The sequence below is a fragment of the Tiliqua scincoides genome, chromosome 7 (assembly GCF_035046505.1).
Source record: "Tiliqua scincoides isolate rTilSci1 chromosome 7, rTilSci1.hap2, whole genome shotgun sequence".
Classification (NCBI taxonomy): domain Eukaryota; kingdom Metazoa; phylum Chordata; class Lepidosauria; order Squamata; family Scincidae; genus Tiliqua; species Tiliqua scincoides.
The window spans coordinates 77,154,718-77,176,461 of NC_089827.1; the positions used below are offsets into that span (position 1 = coordinate 77,154,718).

Here is a 21,744-nt window from a genome sequence, read left to right on the forward strand (position 1 = left end):
CATATTGCATGTTTACATGTGAGTAGGTGAATTTGCCTTAGTCCATTGGAAAGGGCAGTCTGATAGGAATCCAATGACATCAGTAGGGTCCTGATTCGATGAACACAGCCATGAAAAAGTCCCTCCCTCCAAGTCAACAAATGTAAAGCAAAATTAAACTACCCTTGCTAATTGGGTAAGAGGCTTTCAAGTGGGTACTCTTCCTTTATTTAGTGAGGGGAGAGTAACTGCCCTCTTCATCCCAGCAGTGTCTTATCTAGTGGATGTCTGCTGGTGTTTTGCATCTTTTAGATCAGGGCTGCCCAAACTCCGGCCCCTGGGTCACGTGTGCCTGTCTGCTGGTGTTTTGCATCTTTTAGATCAGGGCTGCCCCAATCTGGCCCCCAGGGAGTCCCCCATCTCCAATGGGTGCTCGGCCCACTGGAGACCCTCTGGTGCCCTCGCTGGCCTGACACGACTGCTCTTCACAGACAGAGAGGAAAAGGCTAAGCACTCACAGGAGAGCAGGAGCCCAGCCCATCTGCAACCCTCCCATTAGGTTGGGGATGCTACAGCTGAGTCCAGGCGTCGGATAGGGGTGAGAAGTCCTGTTTGCCCTGAAGTTTGCCTAGAAGTCCTGGGTCTGTTTGCCCTGCTGTTTGGGTTGGGAAGGCAGGGGGAGGCACTGAGGATGGATGGGAAACTGTGGGTCTATTTGTGCTGCTTGCATGTGCTGGGGGTGGGCACTGCAAGGGAGAAATTGTGAGATGTTTGAATGCCACTGGAGAGCATGTCTAATCGGCAGTTAAACCCATCAAACTCAGTGGGGTTTATTCCCAGGAAAGTGTGGATCCAGTTAGGCTGTGAGTATGGGAGGGGCTGGGAGACCAGCTGGAGCCCTCACTGGGCACAGCGACAGCAAGGAAAAGGCTAAGCACTCACAGGAGAGCAAGAACCCTGCCCATCCGCAACCCTCCCATTAGGATGGGGAGGCTACAGCTGAGTCCAGGCGTCGGATGGGGTGAGAAGTCCTGGGTCTGTTTGTCTTGCTTGAGTTTGGCTTTGGGAGTGCAGGCACTGAGGAGGGAGGGGAAACTGAGTCTATTTGCTGCTTGCGTGTGCTGGGGGGTGGGTGCTACAAGGGAGAAATTGTGGGATGTTTGAATGCCACTGGAGAGCATGTCTACTCGGCAGTAAATCCCATCAGACTCTGTGGGGTTTACTCCCAGGAAAGCGTGGAGAAACAAACTCCTGTCCTGAGGGGGCAGGTGCCCATCAGATTCCTGACTTATTGTGTTCCTTTGCTGCTGCTTGTTGCCAGGATGGGGGGAGGAGAGAGAGTAAAAACATGCTCCTGCATGGGAGCGGAAGGAGCCCATGCTGACTCCTCTTAAGTTTGTTACTTTTCCCTAAGAAGAGGTGTGTTATATGTGTCAGGAATTATTTTAACAACCCCCCTTTTCTGGATCTCATGTGTATTATAAATAAGCTCAGTAAAATCAGTTTACTCATATAAGTTCCATCTCTAATATATTTATTTTTGTAAATTTATTCAAATTTGAAATGTAAATTCCCCCTGGCCCCCGACACAGTGTCAGAGAGATGATGTGGCCCTCCTGCCAAAAAGTTTGGACACCCCTGTTTTAGATTGTGAGCCTTTTTGGGACAGGGAGCCATTAGATATTGGATTTTTCTCTGTAAACCGCTTTGTGAACTTTTGTTGAAAAGCAGTATATAAATGCTGTTAATAATAATTATAATTATTATACGAGGGTCGCCCAGAAAGTAATGCACCACATTTTTTTTCTTCGACAATTATTTATTGAATACAATGAAACTTACACACAAGAAAGAATGATGTTTCTTCTACACTCCCTATTTTTCCACATAATCTCCATCCAGTTCTATGGCCTTCCTCCAGCGAGACACAAGGGCATGTATGCCCTGTCGGTACCACTCCTTGTTCTGGTCACGAAGCCATTTCTGCACTGTGCGAATCACCTCTTCATCATCCTCAAAATGTCTTCCGCGAATGGTATCCTTTAATGGCCCAAACAAGTGGAAGTCTGAGGGAGCTAGGTCAGGGCTGTAGGGTGGATGGGGTAACACAGTCCAACCCTGTTTAGTGATGTGTTCCAAAGTCCTCAAACTTGTGTGAGACCGAGCGTTATCATGTTGAATCAAACATTCACCTGGGTTGTTATGGCGCCGAAGTCGCTGGAAGCACTTCTTGAGTTTGGTTAATGTCTTCACATAAGCTTAAGAATTAATGGTTCTGCCTCTTGGCATCACATCAATGAGTATGACGCCCTCACAGTCTCAAAACACAGTGATCATGACCTTACCAGCGGAAGCAGTCGCTTTGAATTTTTTCTTCTGTGAAGATTGAGGATGATGCCATTCCATCGACTGTCGTTTTGTTTCGGGCTCAAAATGGTGAACCCAGGTTTCATCACCTGTCACAATCCTGGACAAGAACGCTTCCCCCGCATCTTCAAAACGTTTCAGTAACTCAGAAGAAATGTTTTTTCTGAGAGATTTGTGGTCCACCGTAAGACAGCGCGGAACCCATCGTGCACACACTTTTGAGTAATCAAGAGCACGGATGATTGCATCCACACTTTCTTTGCTGATTGACAGCTTCAGCGCCAACTGCCTAGTCGTTATGCGTCGGTCCTCGTGAATGAGCACATCAGCAAGCTGTGTCTTGTCAGGTGTGACAGCTGTGGATGGCCGCCCCAAACACTGCAAATCTTGGAGCTCTGCCGAACCGCCTTCTAATGGCCTCACCCTCTGTGCCCAGCGACTAACCATACTTCTGTCGACTGCAGATTCTCCATAAACTGTACACAAACGTTTGTGAATGTTCCCAACAGTTTCTTTCTCCACAGTGAGAAATTCAATGACAACACGCTGCTTGTAATGTACATCACTTACAGACGCCATTTCGAAACACTGCTGCAGCTACGCTATCAATCTGAAGAAACCAAAAATTTGTGTGCGCACTCCTGAAATTCAAATAATGTATATCTAAAGTTTTGCATTTGTACCATTACAGTAGGCTGGAAAAAAAAATGTGGTGCATTACTTTCTGGGCGACCCTCATAATTAAACTACACATGCATTTTTACTTATGAGTAAGCCATTGTGCCTTGGCTGGTGATCAGGTCAGGCAAAGAGGAATGCAAGGCCACCAGAATGGTTTCAATCTAATGAAATTCTCCAAAAGGCAGTCCCTCTTCCAATAAGAAGAAGAAAATAGAGGCTTGAGCTTATAAGGTGATTTTTTTTTTTTTTAGACTTCTAAAGCTAAGTGGGTTCTGATATTGATATGGTTTAAATCAGGGATGAGAAAACCCAGCATGGCTTAACGAGTTGAGTCTAGTCACTACCCTCCCCTCAGCTCAACTTGGAAAAGTCATAACAGGATCACTTTTCATGTCAGTCACCCTTTTGTGACTTTAAAGGACTCCACCTGCTCGCCCTTTAAAAAGCCCACCATGGCTCTCTCTCTCTCTCTCTCTCTGTGTGTGTGTGTGTGTGTGTGTGTGTGTGTGTGTGTGTGTGTGTGTGTGTGTGTGTGTGTTGGAGCTCTCTTTGAACATTCCCATGATGTCCCCGCCCATCTGTAAACAGGGCTGGAGGGGGTGGGAGAGACTGTTAGAGAGCAAGGACAGAAGTGGCATCAGGGAGGAAGGTCAAGCGCAGCAGCTGGGAGGCTTACCAGGATGACCCAATCTTTGCAGCTCTATTCAGAAGTCATCCCACTGCAGCTGGTCATTCAATTAGGCTTCCTCTGCCCAACAACAGAACCATGAGGAGGAGAATGTGATCATTATGAACTGCCCCCTCCCACTTCCCTGCCTCCTTCCCCTCCCTAGGCTTCTACAGCCATTTGTAAGGCAAGATCGCCCTTGGCTCCTCCTTCTGCCCTTCCTCATACAAAACCAAACCTCCCATCCTGTGTTCAATAACCATCCATTCCTTCCTATCAGAGAGGCCACTTCTGCCTCCCCTCTCCTGCTTGGATGCAATTGCAAACATTAACTCTTTCCTGCCCCATGGCTGGAACTCTCTGCAGCTCATCTGGTTGGAATTATGGCCTCACAAGGTATTCCATACCTTGAAAACTATAAGCAAGCACACCTAGACACAGTCAGACTTGAGTCTGCACCTGTGGGGATAAGTGATCATTCAGGGAGCTCTTGAGTGTTTTGCTGAGTCTTCCACATTTGCGATTCACAAGTCAGTGAGAACGAAAAGCTCATTTTTGCAACTAGAGGCCAAATCATCCAAGTCGAATTCCCAACCCTGGTTTAAATATAAGAACTTAAATTGAAATCGGCACTGAGTAGGGCTGAAAATCTTACTGCTTGTGTGTGTGTGTGTGGGTGGAGGAGGTGTTATTGCAGGCAGGTTACAGAGAAAATTGACTTGATAGAACAAGGCTGGCTTCCCCTTATTTAATTATTTAATTTAGTTGATGATGTTACTACTGACCATGACATCAATTGCAGTGGGCCCTGGACAGATTATCTTTCTAAAAAGTGGGTCCCAGTGCTAAAAGTTTGAGAACCACTGCATTAGCCTATGTGTGGAACCGGTGATTTTATAAAGATGATATTATGTTTCAAAAGGCATTTGACACAGTTCCTCAAAGGCTGCTGAAAAAACTCCACAGTCAAGGATAAGAGGTCAGGAGCACTAATGGATTAGGAACTGGTTGAGGATCAGAAAACAGAGTGGGTGACAACAGAAAATAGAGAGTGGGCAATTTTCTCAGTGGAGAGATGTGAATAGCAGTGTACCCCAAGAATCTGTCCTGGAACCGGTGCTTTTCAACCTGTTCGTAAGGTTGACAGGGAGACAGGGATTAGCAGTGAGATGGTCAAGATTGCAGATGACACAACTTTTCTGAGTGTTGAAGACCTGAAAGGATTGTAAAGAGCACTAGAAGAATCTCTCCAAATTGAGAGTATGGGCAGCATAATGGTAGGTGCATTTCAATGTAAGTAAAGGTAAAGTAATGCATACTGGGGCAAGAAATTAAAACTTCACATACAGCTAATGAGTTCTGAGCTGTCTGTGACATTAAAGCGAGATCTCCAACTTGATGAAAGTGTCGCCTCAATGTGCAGTGGCGGTGAAGGCTAATTCCATGCTTGGGATAAAAAGAGGATTTAAAAGAGGATTTAAAATAAAATGGTTAATATTATAATGGCATTGTACAAATAGATGGTAAGGCCACATCTAAAATACTGTTTACCATTCTGGTCACCACATCTCAAAAAGGATATAGTGGAAATGGAAAAGGTGCAGAAGAGAGCGACAAAATGATTACCGGGCTGTGGCACCTCTCTTATGAAGGAAAAACTGCAGTATTTGGGGCTTTAGAAAGAGGTGCTTGAGGGGGAATAATTGAGACCTATAATATTATGCAGGGAATGGATAAAGTGGATAGAGAGGTGTTCTTTTCCCTCACACAGAACATTAGAATGAGGAGACATTCACTAAAATTGATTGTTGGACAGACAAAAGAAAAAAAATTTTACCCAGCAAGTAAAACTCTGTGGAACTTCTTGCCGCAAGATGTGGTGATGGCATCAGGCCTAGATGCCTTTAAAAGAGGACTGAACAAATTTATGGAGGAAAAATTCACCGTGGATTACAAGCTTTGATGTGTATGTCCAACCTTCTGCTTTTAAAGATAAGCTACTTAAAAAAGTGTAAGGGAGTGGTACCAGGATGCAGATCTCATGTTGTCTTGTTTGCTCCCTGAGGCATCTGGCAGGGCACTGTGAGATACAGAAAGCTGGACTAGATGGGCCTCTGGCCTGATCCATCAGTGCTCTCTGTAGAGCACTCCGTAGAGCATGTTCTTATCCCAAGTTCAGAGTACAAGTTAAGCCTATTTATGGATTTTCCATCTATGGATCTGGCTCAGTGTGGGTCCTCTGGGCCCGCGATGAGCCTGACTTGGCCAAACCTGAATGCTCCGAAGGCAACTGGAGTTGTTCTCCAATTGCTTCTGGGGAGTTTTTTGAAACCTGCAGAGGCCCCACACGCCTGACTGCAGCCTCTGCTGGATTTAGAATGGCCCTGCAATGCAAAAAATTGTTGCTTCCAGTTTCTCTCAGAAAACTGGAAGTGACTTTTTTGCCCTTATAATGCATTCTGATGCCTGGGGAATCCTCACTTCAGACCCAGACCCTGGATTTCCCCAGACCTCAGAATGCCTTATAAGGACAAAAAATGTCACTTTCAGTTTCTCGAGGGAAACTGGAAGTTACTTTTTTTTCATTTTGGGGCCATTTTGAAGCCCATAGAGGCCATGGGTGGAAGGTGATCAGCTCTGGTTGCCTTTGGAGGATGAGCCAAAATAGGTTTCATAGTCCTTGGTTTTTGGTATCTGCAGGGGGGAGGGGAGTTTGAAAATAGATCCCCTGCAAATACCGAGGCACCGCCTGTAGTGTGGAAAGCAGTGGGTGGGAATCATTCATATTCAGGCCTGAGATGCAGACCAAGGGTCGGTGAAGCTGACCAGAGTACTGGGGAACAGGTCATCTGGCTCCATTTCCGCACCAGGGAGCTTTGATAATGAACATGCTTCATTGCCCTTTCATTCAGCAACTGATGCTTACTTTTGTGCTGGTTTGCAGGTGAAGATGAGAAGTTTGCTACTTCCCTAATGGATGGGAAATTCCCTCGGAGCACCTCCATGCAAGACACTGTAAGAGAAGGGCCTGGCATCCCACCCCCACCTCCGACTGCTCCTCCCCCACCTCCTTCCCCATATTCTTTTGACAGAGGCCTGCCTCCATCCTTTTCCCCTCCACCACCCCCAGGACGAGTCTGTGACACAGTACGGTCAAGCTTTAAGCCAGGCTTAGAGGCCAAGCTCCATATGCTGCCTCAGGTGATCGGTACAACTGAGATATACGACCAAGCAAGGATCTCTATCCCTTACCCTGAGAGGCAGAAATGGGCACGATCCATGATTATCCTGCAGGACTCTTCCCACCGTCCTGTGGAGCCAACCGATATCCCCCACCCCGGCCCTGCAGCCACACCCCCTGAGAAAATGAAGCGGAAAGGGCGTGTGGTTGACAACCCTTACGCCAACATGGGTCAGTTTAACGTCAGCCTCTTTGCTCCTACCAAACCACAGAGGAAGAAGAGCCCCTTGGTGAAGCAGCTGCAGGTGGAGGATGCTCAGGAGCGGGCAGCACTCTCAATTGTGGGTGGTTTTACACAAGAGCCCTCCCCCAACCAGCGCAGCCATCGCCTGGGTGGACTGGAGTACCAGTCCCAGGTGGACACCACCAGTCTCCCCTTCACCACTGCCATTGCAGGAGTCATGAAGGACAGAGAGCGCCGCCTGGATGAAAAGCGGAAGTCCACTGTCTTCCTCTCAGTTGGAGCCATTGAAGGGAGCCCCCCCACTGCAGAGATGCCATCTCTGCAGCAGTCACGGTCCGTTGATGAACGACTGTTGGGGAGCCGGGATGTACTTCTGCCTTCACCCGTCTCAGCTTTAAAGCCATTAATAAGTAGTTCCTCTTCAACATTCATCCACCCCCTCACAGGGAAACCTCTGGACCCCAACTCACCACTGGCACTTGCGCTGGCCGCAAGGGAGAGGGCGCTTTCCACCCAGGTCCCCTCTCGAGTGCCCACCCCTATCCACAGCCCAGACTCAGATCGTGCTGCACCCCTGTTTGTGGACATACAAACCAGAGAACCAGAGCGGGGGGAGGGTCTTGTATCATCTGCATACTCACCTGGAGCCAAGGCACCCACACCAGGCACTTTGACTCCTACACAGAGCCCCTGGGGGTCACCAACAACTGTGAGGAAAGAGGATGAGGCACAAGCTGAGACATCTATGAGAGAGGAAAGGAAAGAGGAGAAGAAATCCATGATCATCAGCATAGTGGACACGTCACAGCAGAAGACAGCAGGCCTCATCATGGTGCATGCGACAAGCAATGGTCAAGACCTTGGTCTTGTGATGAAGGAGGAGGATGTTGAGAAGCCTATCCCTGAGGCAGGTCCAGAGCTAGCTGAGATGCCCACTGCAGAGTCCCAGCCCAGTCCAGTGGGGAAGGCTCCAGCCAGTCCAGCTTCTGACAAGACACTAGGACAAGGCAGTTCCGAGGAGGAAGTAGAGCCGTACACTGTTACCCTGCCACCCGCTCAGCTGTCTTCGAGTGATGAGGAGACCAGGGAGGAACTGGCCAAGATAGGTCTGGTACCTCCCCCAGATGAGTTTGCAAATGGGGTACTTGTCACCACCCCTGGCACACCTATCAGCCAACTGGCCACTCCAGTAGTTGCCACACCATCCATACCAGCGGCAGCAGTAGCACCTTCTACCACTGGTGGAACACCCTCAGGGAAGCCCTCTGATGCCCCCACAGTCCCAGAGTCTGCAGCAGACTCAGGAGTGGAAGAGGTGGACACCAGAAGTTCAAGTGACCATCATCTGGAGACCACAAGCACCATCTCCACTGTCTCCAGCATGTCAACATTGTCCTCTGAGAGTGGGGAGCCCACTGACACATACACTTCCTTTGCGGATGGACAAACTTTTATACTCGAGAAGCCACCAGTGCCTCCAAAGCCAAAACTCAAGTCCCAGCTCAGCAAGGGGCCGGTTACTTTCAGGGACCCACTTTTGAAGCAGTCTTCGGACAGCGAGCTCATCTCCCAGCAACATGTGGCCATTGTGGCTTCTGCCAGTGTTGGCCGGCCACGCTACCTCTTTCAGCGAAGGTCCAAGCTGTGGGGGGACCCCCTGGACAACAGGGCAATCCATGGGGCTGAGGATGACAAACCAGCTGTGATCAGCGAGCTGAGTTCCCGGCTGCAGCAGCTGAACAAGGACACACGCTCACTGGGGGAGGAACCTGCCGGGGGTGTGCTAGACCCTGGGAAGAAGTCTCCAGTGGTTGCAGCACGGTAAGGAGAGTCTACCTTCCCTTACCTTCCCTGAAGCAAGGGGTAGTCAGCAGCTTGGGAGGAGATGGTTGGCCTCATTCTAAAAGCAAGGTAGAGAAGGCAGAGAATCCCATGAGGATCTTCTCAGAGAGCCTGGGGGGAGACATGGGGAAATGCTGAGATAGCTCGCATAGGGCTGGCATGTTTGACCTTGACTCATCCAAGTCCCTCTTCCTGCTTGCATGCTTCCTTTGCCTCCCCTCTCTTTGTCACCTGGAGGCGTATCCAGAACAGCAGTCTTCTCTCACATTTCAGTTCAGTTTTCCTCCTTCAAAACTCTGAATCTTGGTTTGTTTTCTGTACACATGTGCTTCTGCCTTCTGGAATTATAGGCTTGGAGTTTTAGGAGCTTTGCAACCCCTACCAAATAATTTAAAATTTGCCCATCTGCCCCCTAGGCCACTTGGCCCAGTGTGCGCTGAGACAGGGTCACAGAGTATTGATGCTAAATGTCAACTGAAAGAAACAAATAGCAGATGAGCACAGTGTCTTGGAAATGGCTCCTTATATTCTGATGGCAGCTGCTTTTACTGAACAAATCAGACCACGGCTGCAAAGTTCCAATGTGCTGTGATAACAGAAGCAAAAAGGGAAGGCAGAGACTATGACTGGGGAAATTCACATGGAAGACAAATAGTGGATAAGTTGGCACCTCTAGGGTGAGAGACATTGTTGGGTATACACGCACTCAAACACACTCAAACACACAAAGAGTATGTAGATACACTGTGTGTATCTTTTAAAAAAGGTACTTGTCCACTTAAGTAATTAAATGATTTAAGAGCATCCCATTGGTAGAGCATAAGATGGCCTAGCAGAATTTCGGTCACAGAAGGAAGTCTACTTTCCTTCTGGAGTTGGGCAAGGGGCTTCCTGAGAGAAATGTTGAAGGCAGCTGTTGTTTTCCTTGGAACTCTACCTGCCTGAAGCTGCTTCAGGACCAAACTATGTGAGATGCTTTTGTTTTGTTTTATATGTTTCAACTGTAGGGTTTCACAGGGAGGGGTACAATGACTCTGAAGCTGATGAACACTGTCCTTTCCCACCACAAAGCTTCCTTCATGTAAATTGATCCCTACCCTCAAAGCTTCTGTATTCCTCTTTTTTTTTTAACTGCAGAAGCAACTAGCAGCTTCAAAGAAAGTGTATTTAAATCAGAAAAATTGCATGAGGGAGTCATTTTCCCACCCAGCCAATTTAACTACTTCAGTGAGCAGGGAAAGAGAATTTCATGTTCTTTTGTTAACACTTCTTCAGGTTTCTTAGATCTAGCAGAAAAGGACCCTCCCCCATGTGTACTCATTCGTTGAGGCATTCTTTGGAACAGTGTTTCTTACACATTTAGCGCCAGGATCCACTAGAACAGAATGAGAATCTGTCGGGACCCACCAGAAGTGATGTCATGACTGGAAGTGACATCCTCAAGCAGGAAAATTTTTATCTATCCTAGGCTGCAATCCTACCCACACTTACCCAGGAATAAGTTTCCTTTACTATCATTGTTAGAACAATATACATAGTAGTTTGTTAAAAGTACAGGTTTATAACATATCCCCAAATGTAGTCACATACCATGGTAGCATCAAGTCTAATATATTAAAAATAAAACATTGAAATGAATGGGGACCCACTTGAAATTGTCTCACGACCCACCTCCTGGGTCCCGACCCACAGTTTGAGAAACACTATTTTGGAACAATGCAGCTATCTGAGATTTGGACCAGCCTCATTCTCTCCTGATATAGTAGTAGTAGTAGTAGTAGTAGTAGTAGTAGTAGTAGTAGTAACTTTATTGTCATTGTGCTACAGCACAACAAAATGTATGCACCTTTGAGATACAATCATAAATATATACTGACTGTTGGCAACCTTCAGTCTCGAAAGACTATGGTATTGCGCTCTGAATGGTGGTTCTGGAACAGCGTCTAGTGTGGCTGAAAAGGCCAATTTGGGAGTGACAATTCCTTCCACACTGGGAGCAAGTGCAGTCTGTCCCTGGTCTGTCTCCCTGGCTATGGGCCTTCCTTCTTTGCCTCAGTCTGTTGGCCAAGTGTCTCTTCAAACTGGGAAAGGCCATGCTGCACAGCCTGCCTCCAAGCGAGCCGCTCAGAGGCCAGGGTTTCCCACTTGTTGAGGTCCACTCCTAAGGCCTTCAGTTCCCTCTTGTAGATGTCCTTGTATCACAGCTGTGGTCTACCTGTAGGGCGCTTTCCTTGCACGAGTTCTCCATAGAGGAGATCCTTTGGGATCCAGCCATCATCCATTCTCATGACATGACCGAGCCAACGCAGGCGTCTCTGTTTCAGCAGTGCATACTCTCTTTGTGAGTCTGGAAAACGTACAATTCCAACAATCACACTCTACACACTCACCCACACATTCTATACAACATGCATCATAATATAAAAACAGTATAACAGACCATAATGCCCAGGAGCATGGTAACAACTATATCGCCTTATTCAGTGTAATTATGGCTGTAGGATAGAAACTGTTCAGGAATCATGTGGTGCTGCTCTCATAGTTCTGTATCGTCTACCCGAAGGCAACAGTTCAAAGAACTTATGAGCCGGATGCAAGGGGTCTCTCAGAATGCTATGTGACTTCTGCAGACAGCGAGATGTATAGATGTCCTCCAAAGCTGGTAGATGAAGGTTGATGATGTGCTGCGCGATCTTAATAATTCTCTGCAGAGCTTTTTTGTCATCTGCAGAGCAATTTCCATACCACACCAAGATATCAGGGTAGAAGTCTGAACACCTGTGAAATAGTGCCAACATTTCCATCTCACCTTGACTTCCTAGGAGGACCAGGCATGATGCTGTCCTTAGACCAGTGAGAGGTGATTTCTTACCTCAGGAACAGACAATGAGCTTGGTGGTGCAGCTATGTTGTATGTAAGCTACAGACAGCATCTCTTGCCATCTGCAAAAAAAATTAGTCATACAATTATAGAATCATAGAGTTTGAAGGGATCTATAAGGTCATCTAGTCCAAAGCCCTGCCTTTTAGAAGGAAATCTTCCTAGAGCAAGGGTGTCAAACATAAGACCTGTGGGCCAGATGTGGCCCCCAGAAGCAATTTATTTGGTCCCCATTGTAATTGGGATCTCCCAACATGATATTTTTGCTCTCTCATATCTTGAAAATGTGAACAAGATTTGCACATTTTCTCTTGTTTCATTTGCAGCTAATGAGTTTTTATGTGACAACAAAGTGCTTATTTTTATCCATCATCTGCTTAATGACATCACTTCCAATCTGTGGCAGGCACCATGAATGTTTGGCCCTTTGCATGAAACAAGTTTGACATCCCTCTCCTAGAGCATCTGCAGCAGGTGCTTGTTGAGCCTCTGCTTGAAGATCTTCAGTGAGGGAGAGTCCACCTCCTCAGCTCCACTGATGAACTGCCCTTACTGTCAGGAATTTTTTCCTGATATCCAACTATAATCTCTTTGCTTGCTAGTTCTATTTTCAGAGGCAGTTGAGAACAAATTTTTCCATGTGACAGCCCTTCAGGTATTTGAAGGACACTATCCTATCCCCTCTCAGCCTCCTCTTTTGCAGGCTAAAAATACCAAGTTCCTTCAATGCTGAAATTGCATTTGCCTTCTTTGCAGCTGCGTCACACTGCTTAATCATGTTCATCTTGTGATCCAAGCTAGATATCTCCTGTTCTGTACCTGCCGCTTTGGTTTGAGGTGTCCCCCACTTATTGAACAGGTTAGGGATTGGAGCACTGTCCAAAAGTGAAAATGGTTGAAAAACAGAACCCAGTCTTTTAAAACTTGCAAATGCAAAATGGCCGCCCAAAAAACATAAATATAATTTGCGAAAACCTAAATACCACATATTTATTAACACAGCCAAAATACATACAAAAGTATACTAAAATGAACAAAGGTACACGTGGGCAATGAATATATGCTATTTTCAAATAATGAAAGTCAGAAGGAAATAATTGGGCTTCACCATCAAATGCTTCAAATAATCTCATCATTTTTGCAGAAGAGGATTTTGATGGAGATTTTATAGATATTGATATTGGTGTTGATGGCTCTGAATCTGAAAGGCTAGGGTGACTGGTGATGACTCTGTATGTGCCATATTGAAATAGAAAAGCAATGAAGTTTGCTGCATTGACATTCTTCATCTTTCTCTAAGAAATAACAGGCTATTTGGTTTTGTATGCCTTAATTTACTTTTGAACTTCTTTCAAAATTGGAATAAACCCTTTCCCAAAATGCGATTGCGTCCTGTATTTTGGCAGTTCCTTCTTTCATTCCTTTAGTCATCTAGGTTGAGCAGTATCACCAAGAAGGGCTTCCTGTTCTCTTAACAGCCTTCTATTCTCCAGGTAACAGGTGATCCTCATCAGTCAGATCATAATGTGACTCCAGCAATTCAGCAACATCTTCAGGCTGGATTTCCAATTCTAATTCCTTACCATGTCAATAACATCTAAAGTGATGTCTTCCACTCACAACCTCCAAAACTATCCATGAGTGGGAATAAGTTTCTGCCAAACACCTTTCAGAGTTGTTGCTTTAGTTTCCTCCCATGCATCTCTGTTTTAATGCCAACCAAAATAGTGAAGCCTTTTCAGAAAGCTTTTAATTTATTTTGCTTTGATCTCTCAAAAAGATCATCATCTAATGTAGCTATATACAAAAGTCCTCCTTAGACGATAAGATTTAAATGCTGAAATCACTCCTTCGTTCATTGGCTGCAGCAATGAGGTTGTGTTTGCAGGCAGGAAGGCAACCTGAAGGACTTAGTCAGAGCTCTAGGTTGGCTTGAAGTATTATCAAGAAGCAGCAGAATCTTAAAGGGAATTTTTTTACCTTGCAATAAGACTCAACTGTAGGCTTGAAATAATCTGAGAACCAAGTTGTCAATAAATCAACAGTCATCCAGGCTTTTGATTACTCTTGTAATAAACTAGAAAGCTAGACTTTAAATAGTGTTTAAGGACCCTTGAATTCTTTAACTTGCAGTTGCCGGCTGCATTAGTCCCTAGCAACAATGTAAGTTGGTCTTTTGCAGTTTTTAATCTAGGCATGCATTTCTTTTATAATAAAAGTTCTAGCTGGTGTTTTTTTCCAATATAGGACTGTTACATCTACATTGAAAATCTGTTGCTTGTGTATAGCAACCGTCATTTATAATTTTTTCAAGCTCCACGGAATATATTTCTGCAACCATAGTATCTGCACTGGCTGCTTCTCCCTTTACTTTTATATTATGAACATAAGAACAGCCCCACTGGATCAGGCCATAGGCTCATCTAGTCCAGCTTCCTGTATCTCACAGCGGCCCACCAAATGCCCCAGGGAGCACACCAGCTAACGAGACCTCATCTTGGTGCCCTCCCTTGCATCTGGCATTGTGACATAGCCCATTTCTAAAATCAGGAGGTTGCGCATACACATCATGGCTTGTACCCCGTAATGGATTTTTCCTCCAGAAACTTGTCCAATCCCCTTTTAAAGGTATCCAGGCCAGATGCCATAACCACATTCTGCAGCAAGGAGTTCCACAGACTGACGACACACTGAGTAAAGAAATATTATCTTTTGTCTGTCCTAACCCGCCCAACACTCAATTGTAGTGGATATCCCCTGGTTCTGGTATTACGTGAGAGTGTAAAGAGCATCTCGCTATCCACTTTATCCTTCCCGTTCATAATTTTGTATGTCTCAATCATGTCCCCCCTCAGGTGTCTCTTTTCTAGGCTGAAGAAGCCCAAACGCCGTAGCCTTTCCTCATAAGGAAGGTGCCCCAGCCCAGTAATCATCTTAGTTGCTCTCTTTTGCACCTTTTCCATTTCCACTATGTCCTTTTTGAGATGTGACGACCAGAACTGGACACAATACTCTAAGTGTGGCCTTACCATCGATTTATACAATGGCATTATAATATTAGCCGTTTTGTTCTCAACACCTTTTCTAATGATCCCAACCATAGAATTGGCCTTCTTTACTGCTGCTGCATATTGGGTCGACACTTTTATCGACCTGTCCACTACCACCCCAAGATCTCTCTCCTGATCTGTCACAAACAGCTCAGAACCCATTATCCTATATGTGAAGTTTTGAGTTTTTGCCTCAGTGTGCATGACTTTACACTTACTTACATAACAGTATATAAATACTGTTAATTAATGTTAATTACATTGAAACACACCTGCCATTTTGCTGCCCATTTTGCCAGTTTGTTGAGATCCTTCTGGAGCTCCTCACAATCACTTCTGGTCTTCACCACTCGGAAAAGTTTGGTGTCTTCTGCAAACGTAGCCACCTCACTGCTCACCCCTGTCTGCAGGTCATTTATGAAGAGCTTGAAAAGCACCGGTCCCAGGACAGATCTTTGGGGCACACCACTTTTCACCTCTCTCCATTGTGAAAATTACCCATTGACACCCACTCTCTGTTTGCTGGTCTTCTACCAGTTCTCAATCCAGGAGAGGACCTGTCCTCTAATTCCCTGACTGTGGAGTTTTTTCAGTAGCCTTTGGTGAGGGACCGTGTCAAACGCCTTCTGAAAGTCCAGATATATAATGTCCACAGGTTCACCCGCATCCACATGCCTGTTGACCTTTTCAAAGATTTGTGAGGCAAGACTTACCCTTACAGAAGCCATGCTGGTTCTCCCTCAGCAAGGCCTGTTCGTCTATGTGTTTTGAGATTCTATCTTTGATTAGGCATTCCACCATCTTACCCGGTATAGATGTTAGGCTGACCGGCCTATAGTTTCCCGGGTCCTCCCTCTTTCCATTTTTAAAGAATGGTACGGCATTTGCTATCCTCCAATCCTCTGGCACTATGGGCGTTTTGAGGGACAAGTTGCATATCTTAGTCAAGAGATCAGTAACTTCATTCTTTAATAGGTAACTCTTGGGTGGATGCCATCAGGTCCCGGTGACTTATTGATCTTTAATTTATCAGTGAGGTCTGAAACATCTTCTCTTTCAACCTCTATCTGACTTAATTCCTCAGGAGCGGCCGTTCGGGCAGCGGTATTTGCCCGAGGTCTTCTGCCATGAAGACAGATGCAAAGAACTCATTTAATTTCTCATTTAATTTTTAATTTTATAGGCAAAGTGAACCTTGCCTTAAATATATTAAACCAGCCTTTGCTAGCCTCAGATGATTCTACTGTAGATGTCTCTCCTCTTTCAGCCTTCATTGAATTAAACTTAGGGCTTTAGCCTGGATAATGCTTGTGCTTAGAGCAATATTATATTACTCATGCTTTTCTCATTCGGTTTAATCAGGTCTATCTTTTCCTGTAAGTTGAGCACCTTATGGCTCCTTTTCACTTTGCAATAATGCTCAGCTGCTGTTATCAGTACAGTATTGTCACAAATTTAAGCACAAGCGCAAATCTTACTCTCTGCTCACACATTTAAATGCACAGTATGAGCTTTATAACGTACAATAAGCAAAATGCTGACAGTTTACTGATTGAAAAGATGGCGCTAAGTTGATTAAGGGAGAAACAGCACCATCATGTGGTCAGTCATGCAAAGATGATGAAATACTGTTTGTTGAAAGAACAGAGCTTCCACTCAAATACATCAACTTCCGGGTATATTTGAAAAGAGTCGCAAGAACAGATAATCAAAAAACAAACTGTCAGAAAGCAGGGGATGCCTGTATTTTTGCCCAAGTTCAGAACCTTGCATTTGTCTGTGTTGAATCATCTTATTCATTTCAGCTCAGTATTCCATTTTATCTAGGAGTTTCTGAAGGTTTTTCCTGACTTCTGTTGTGTTTGCTACTCCTCCCAGCTTGTTGTCATCCACAGATTTGATGAGGCCCCCTTGTATTCCTTTATCCAAGTCATTGATGAAGGTGTGAAAGAGAACTGGGCTCAAGACAGAACCCTGGAGCACCGCACTCAAAACTGTCTTCCAGGTTGATGCGAAGCCATTGACAAACACCATTTGTGTTCTGCTTTCCAACTAGTTGTGAACCCACCTAACGATTATATCATCTAACCCATATTTTACCAACTTGCTGATTAGGATGAAATGTGGAACCTTGTTAAATGCTTTACTGAAGTCAAGATAGATTACATCCCAGCATTCCTAACCCAATTGAGAAAAGGGATGAGATGTGTCTAACAAGATTTATTTTTGACAAATTCATGCTGCATTCTTTTCATCACTGAGTTCTCTAGATGTGTGTAGACTGTGTTTTATAATTTGTTCTAATATCTTCTCCAGTACTAATGTCAGACTGACAGGTCTGTAATTTCCTAGGACATGTTTTTTCCCCTTTATAAAGATTGGGACCACATTAACCTGCTTTCAGTCTAGTAGCACCCCCACTCCCATCCTCCAGGATCTCCCAAAGATAATTGACAGAGACTCTGTAATTACATCTGCAAGTTCCTTTATTGTTCAGTACATCTACAAGTTCCTGGAATGCAGTTCACCCTGTCCAAATAACTTGAATTCATTTAGGCCAGTTAAGTGATTTCTAACTAATTCTTTGTCAATCCAAATCTGCAGTCCTGTGCCAACCAGGTTTTCTTTTCCTCTGTGGGAGTGTAATATCTCCCCATCAGCCAAGAAACATCTGCCCAATCTTCCTTCTGAGAGAAGTAGGAGTTGAGCAGCTCTGCCTTCTCTTTGTCTCCAGACACCAATTGGCCATCCTTATCCAGGAGCAATTCCACCCTCTCATTTCTCTTTCTTTGGACTCATTTCCTCTCATTTCTCTTTCTTTCTATCCTGGTTTTTGAGGTGCCTTCCACTTTTCTTTTTCATAAGGATTGTTCCTAATTGCTTCTGTACAAGCTACTTCTTAAGGAATTCCTATGCATCTTGAACCCCTTTTCCCATTAGTTCATCAACCTGTGGGATTCTACCTATCATTTATCTGAGCTGGTTAAAATCAGACTTCCTGAAATCCACTGTACAGATTTCACTGCATATTTCTGTTCTTTCCCATAATATTGAGAATTCCAGCAGTTTGTGATAACTTTCCTCTAAGGTTCCTACAACTTTGACCTTATCAATTCCTCCTTATTGGTTTAGATCATATGCAGGATGACCCTTCCCCTTGTTCCTTCCTCCACTTTCTGGAAGATGAAGTTATGCCTCCAGGCACAACAGGAATTTATTGGTGGTCACATGTTTAACCAAATTAGTCTCCCAAGGGATATCTGGATAGTTGAAGTTGCACCATTACAACTACCTCATGTTTCCTTGCAATGTCTGTCAGTTGCTTCAAGAAAACATCATCCATCTCCTCCCCTTGGCCTGGCAGTCTGTAGTAGACACCCACCACAGTGTTGTGTTTGTTGCTTCCCCATCCCCATGTTCATCCTGATGCTCTCCATGGGGGTACCTGGGTCATTTTATTGGATTTCTGAGTGGGGTATAAATATATGACTTATAATGCCATCCCCGTTTTTTACCACATCTGTTCCACCAGGTTTTGGTTATTCCTGTCAAGTCAAATTCACCTTCATTTGTTAGAAATTCAAACTCATTCTGTTTTTTTTCCCATACTCCTAGCATTTATATATATACAACATAACTTCTGCAGGTTAGGATACAATGTCCCTTCCCCTTCTTTAGTTAGTCTGGGCCTTTCCAACAATTCCCTAATTACAACGGTGTCCTGAAGATTCCCATCTGGAGCACTTACTGTGAAATAAACTTCTGGCTAATGTCACCAACTCCCTCTTCATTTGCTTGAAAGCCCTCCTGATCAGATTTGCCTTGCTTCCACTGAAAACATTTTTCCGCCTCCTTATGAGGTGCAGTCCATCTCAAGCCAACAATATCTCATCCAGGAAGCACAGCCTATGGTCCCAGAAGCCATATCCCTCCTGACAACATCATCCACATAGCCAGTTGTTCACTAGGAGTATTTTATTCTCCCTCCAAAGTACTCTGCCTGTTACTGAAAAAACAGATGAGAATACCACCTGGGCCTCCAAGTCTTTTGCCCAGAGCCTCGTAGTCTAAAATGATCTGCTTATAACTGTGTCCGGCAATATCATTCTTTCCTACATGGATGAGCAAGAAGGGATAGCAGTCCATGGATTTGACCAGACTCTGTAATCTCTCCATTACATCCTGTATCCTGGACCAAGGAGACAGCACACTCCACAAAAAAGTGGGTCAGGTCAGCACACAGCAGCTGCAACATCCCTTAGTATGGAATCCCCAACGACAACCACCTTCCTCTGCTGTCTCTTCTCAGGTTGAGATTCCCCCACACTGTCTGGTTCTGTCAACTGGTGGTGTCTGCAGGGGAGGCGGTCTTCAGACGTGCTAGCATTTGAGAGACACTGGAATCAGTTGTGTAGGTCCAGTGGTTCAGAATGCCTTCTGACTTCTCCTGACAGTCACTCGCTTCTATGCAGTCTTCCGCTGTGAGGTCTTATTGTTCCTAGTGGTATTCTCTGTTGGTTGCCTTTGGAAAAGTTCTCTGTGTGTTGTGTCCAGGACCTCTTCAAATATCTTGATCTGGCAAAGGATGGATACTTCTTTCTCTAGTCTTCCCACCTTCTTTTCCCACAGGGCAACTTGCTGCAAGTGAAGTCCTCAGGGTCTGCAGGGAAAAAGACAAACATAGCACACATGTTACATGTCACCACTACTGTAGTCTTGCCTTCCATTTTCTAGCTGAGTGCTTGTTTGCTGCTGGAGTCCTTCACGGTATGCGCCTCACTCAGTCGTCCCCTTCTGCCGTAAAGCTTGATGGAAGGAGTATGCAGAGGAGTTGCTCTGCCTCCAGATACTGTGCCTTCCTTCTATCTGGTCTTTCTATCCTTCTTTCTGGTCAAGGAAGACAAACCAGAAGCAGGCCAAGAAGTTTTCCTTTTCTACCTCAAAAATAGGGAAAGCTAGATATGGGCTGGAAGGTGCATTGGGAACCACTGCAAGTGTGTTCCTAACCTCTAGGCAAATGCAAATACCTGATGACCATGAGCAAGAGAGTTAGTTCATTGTTCTTGCTTGCTATGTACTAGTCAGGTGTCCAGGCAGTGCCTGGAATCCTTCACTAAAAGTCATCATCGGGTTAGGGAATTTTGTAAGTTGAGAAGGAGAAATGATGCCAGCTGCCTCAGATGGCCTCCACAGCTGGAGCAGTGTCAAGTGGGCTGACAGGGACTTGGAGAAGAGCAGCTTCTGGGAGCACCTGGAGACTCGTCAACAAGAAGCAGCAGCAAGGGTTTTGCGGGAGTGTCTGGTGGTGTGGTGACAGGCAAGAACTCTCCAGTGGCACAGCAGAGTGCTGCTTTTCTCCTCCAGGGACACCTCTTCAGCAGTCCCTGCAATTGCACTGGCCACAAGCAACACCCACTCGTGCCCAATGATCAGTGCAATTTAGAGCTGGTTCCAAAGGGTTGTCCACTGCAGGGTGTGTGTGGGAAAGGAATGAGAAGTCCCCTCTTCCTGCAGTGCCCTCCTGTTTTCAAAAACATTTAAAACTATTTCCTGTTTAGGAAAGGGCACTGATGCCTACCCCCCTCCAACACTAGAATGCATACTCTGGGGGGGGAGGGACTTTACTTTGGATTCTCCTCCCACTTCTTACAGGCTTTTACTGTCGAAAGCAAGGCTGGACCACTCTAAGAATATGTGGTGTCATGTAGAGAAACCAGACAAGTTAAAGATTTATGGGGTTAGAGCTGGAGCTTCACTGATCTATAAAGAATAGGGCAAAAAAAATTTCCCCCCCAAAATAATAAGAACAGCTGAATAAATGATGCAGAATAAGAACTTTCATTCTGTTGGCAGCAACAGATGGTACACAGGTTTCAAAACTCAGCTTGTCTTGTTTCTGACTTAGGTTCTTTTAGCACAGAATTTTGAAAATTTTTTGTTTTCATTGTAAAGTATACACTGCCCTGTTCTGTGATGCAGCTGCAAAAAAGGGAAGATGCAAACCTAAGACACATCCAGTGGGAAATTTGTAGCAAGCCTGGGGAAGTATTGGCAAAGCATTGGGGAGAGCCTGTTGCTGTAGTGCTGGATTGATTTGCAGATACCCGAGTTCAGGGGCAGTGAAATGGAATGGGAGTGTCACTACCTTGGCTGACTTGTTGAGGGCCCCTCCAGTTTTGCAGAATCTGTTGCTGTCCCCAAGTGAGCAGGAACAGCCTCCAGTCCACTGTGCTTTCCCAAAGCATACTCTCTTGGGCATATTGACATCTCTGGTCTTCAGGACAGCTCTGACTCTGCATACATAAATAAGCAACCTAGCCCATTTGCATGTGTCTGGGTAAAACAAGTACTATGCATCACACTCATTCCTCCTGATCCCATTTTCCATCTCTCTCTCTCTCTCTCTCTCTCTCTCTCTCTCTCTCTCTCTCTCTCTCTCTCTCTGTGTGTGTGTGTGTGTGTGTTTCTGTGCCCTCTTCCCCCATTTCCCCACTGAGCCTCCCCGTTGCCTGCCTCTCCAACCTTGAGCACCTGAAAACTCACCATTGCTTTCTCTCAGGCTTTGGCTGTTGGCTGCATGCAGTTATGAGTGTCCCATTTCCTCTAGCAGATCAGGAATGTGACTCAATGAATTCTGAACTGGCCAGGACTGAGCTGCTTCCCAGAACCCTTTGGAGCCAGTGACCTGGATCCCTTGAGCATCTTGACTCCTCAGCCCTGCTTGGTCATTCATCCACCACCCCAGGCAGAACAGCTCCCTCTCCAACTTGTGTCACTGGAGACCAAGGAGTGTGTCTGTGGTGGACGAGCACACGTGAGCAGGTGAACAGCCGCACTGATGGTGGGATATCG

At 45.5% G+C, this 21,744-nt stretch overlaps 1 protein-coding gene across 3 annotated transcripts in view; it reads left to right on the forward strand.

The window, feature by feature from the left end:
• SHANK3 (SH3 and multiple ankyrin repeat domains 3) overlaps positions 1 to 21,744 on the forward strand; it is a 297,280-nt gene that overhangs the window by 267,213 nt on the left and 8,323 nt on the right. For 2 of the 3 annotated variants that reach the window (XM_066634645.1, XM_066634644.1), the window contains exon 21: positions 6,639 to 8,940. In XM_066634645.1, coding sequence (XP_066490742.1) covers positions 6,639 to 8,940 — 2,302 coding nt within the window. Of the gene's footprint in view, positions 1 to 6,638; positions 8,941 to 21,502; positions 21,602 to 21,744 lie in introns of those variants that run through there. The other variant, XM_066634647.1, reaches the window with a different exon arrangement.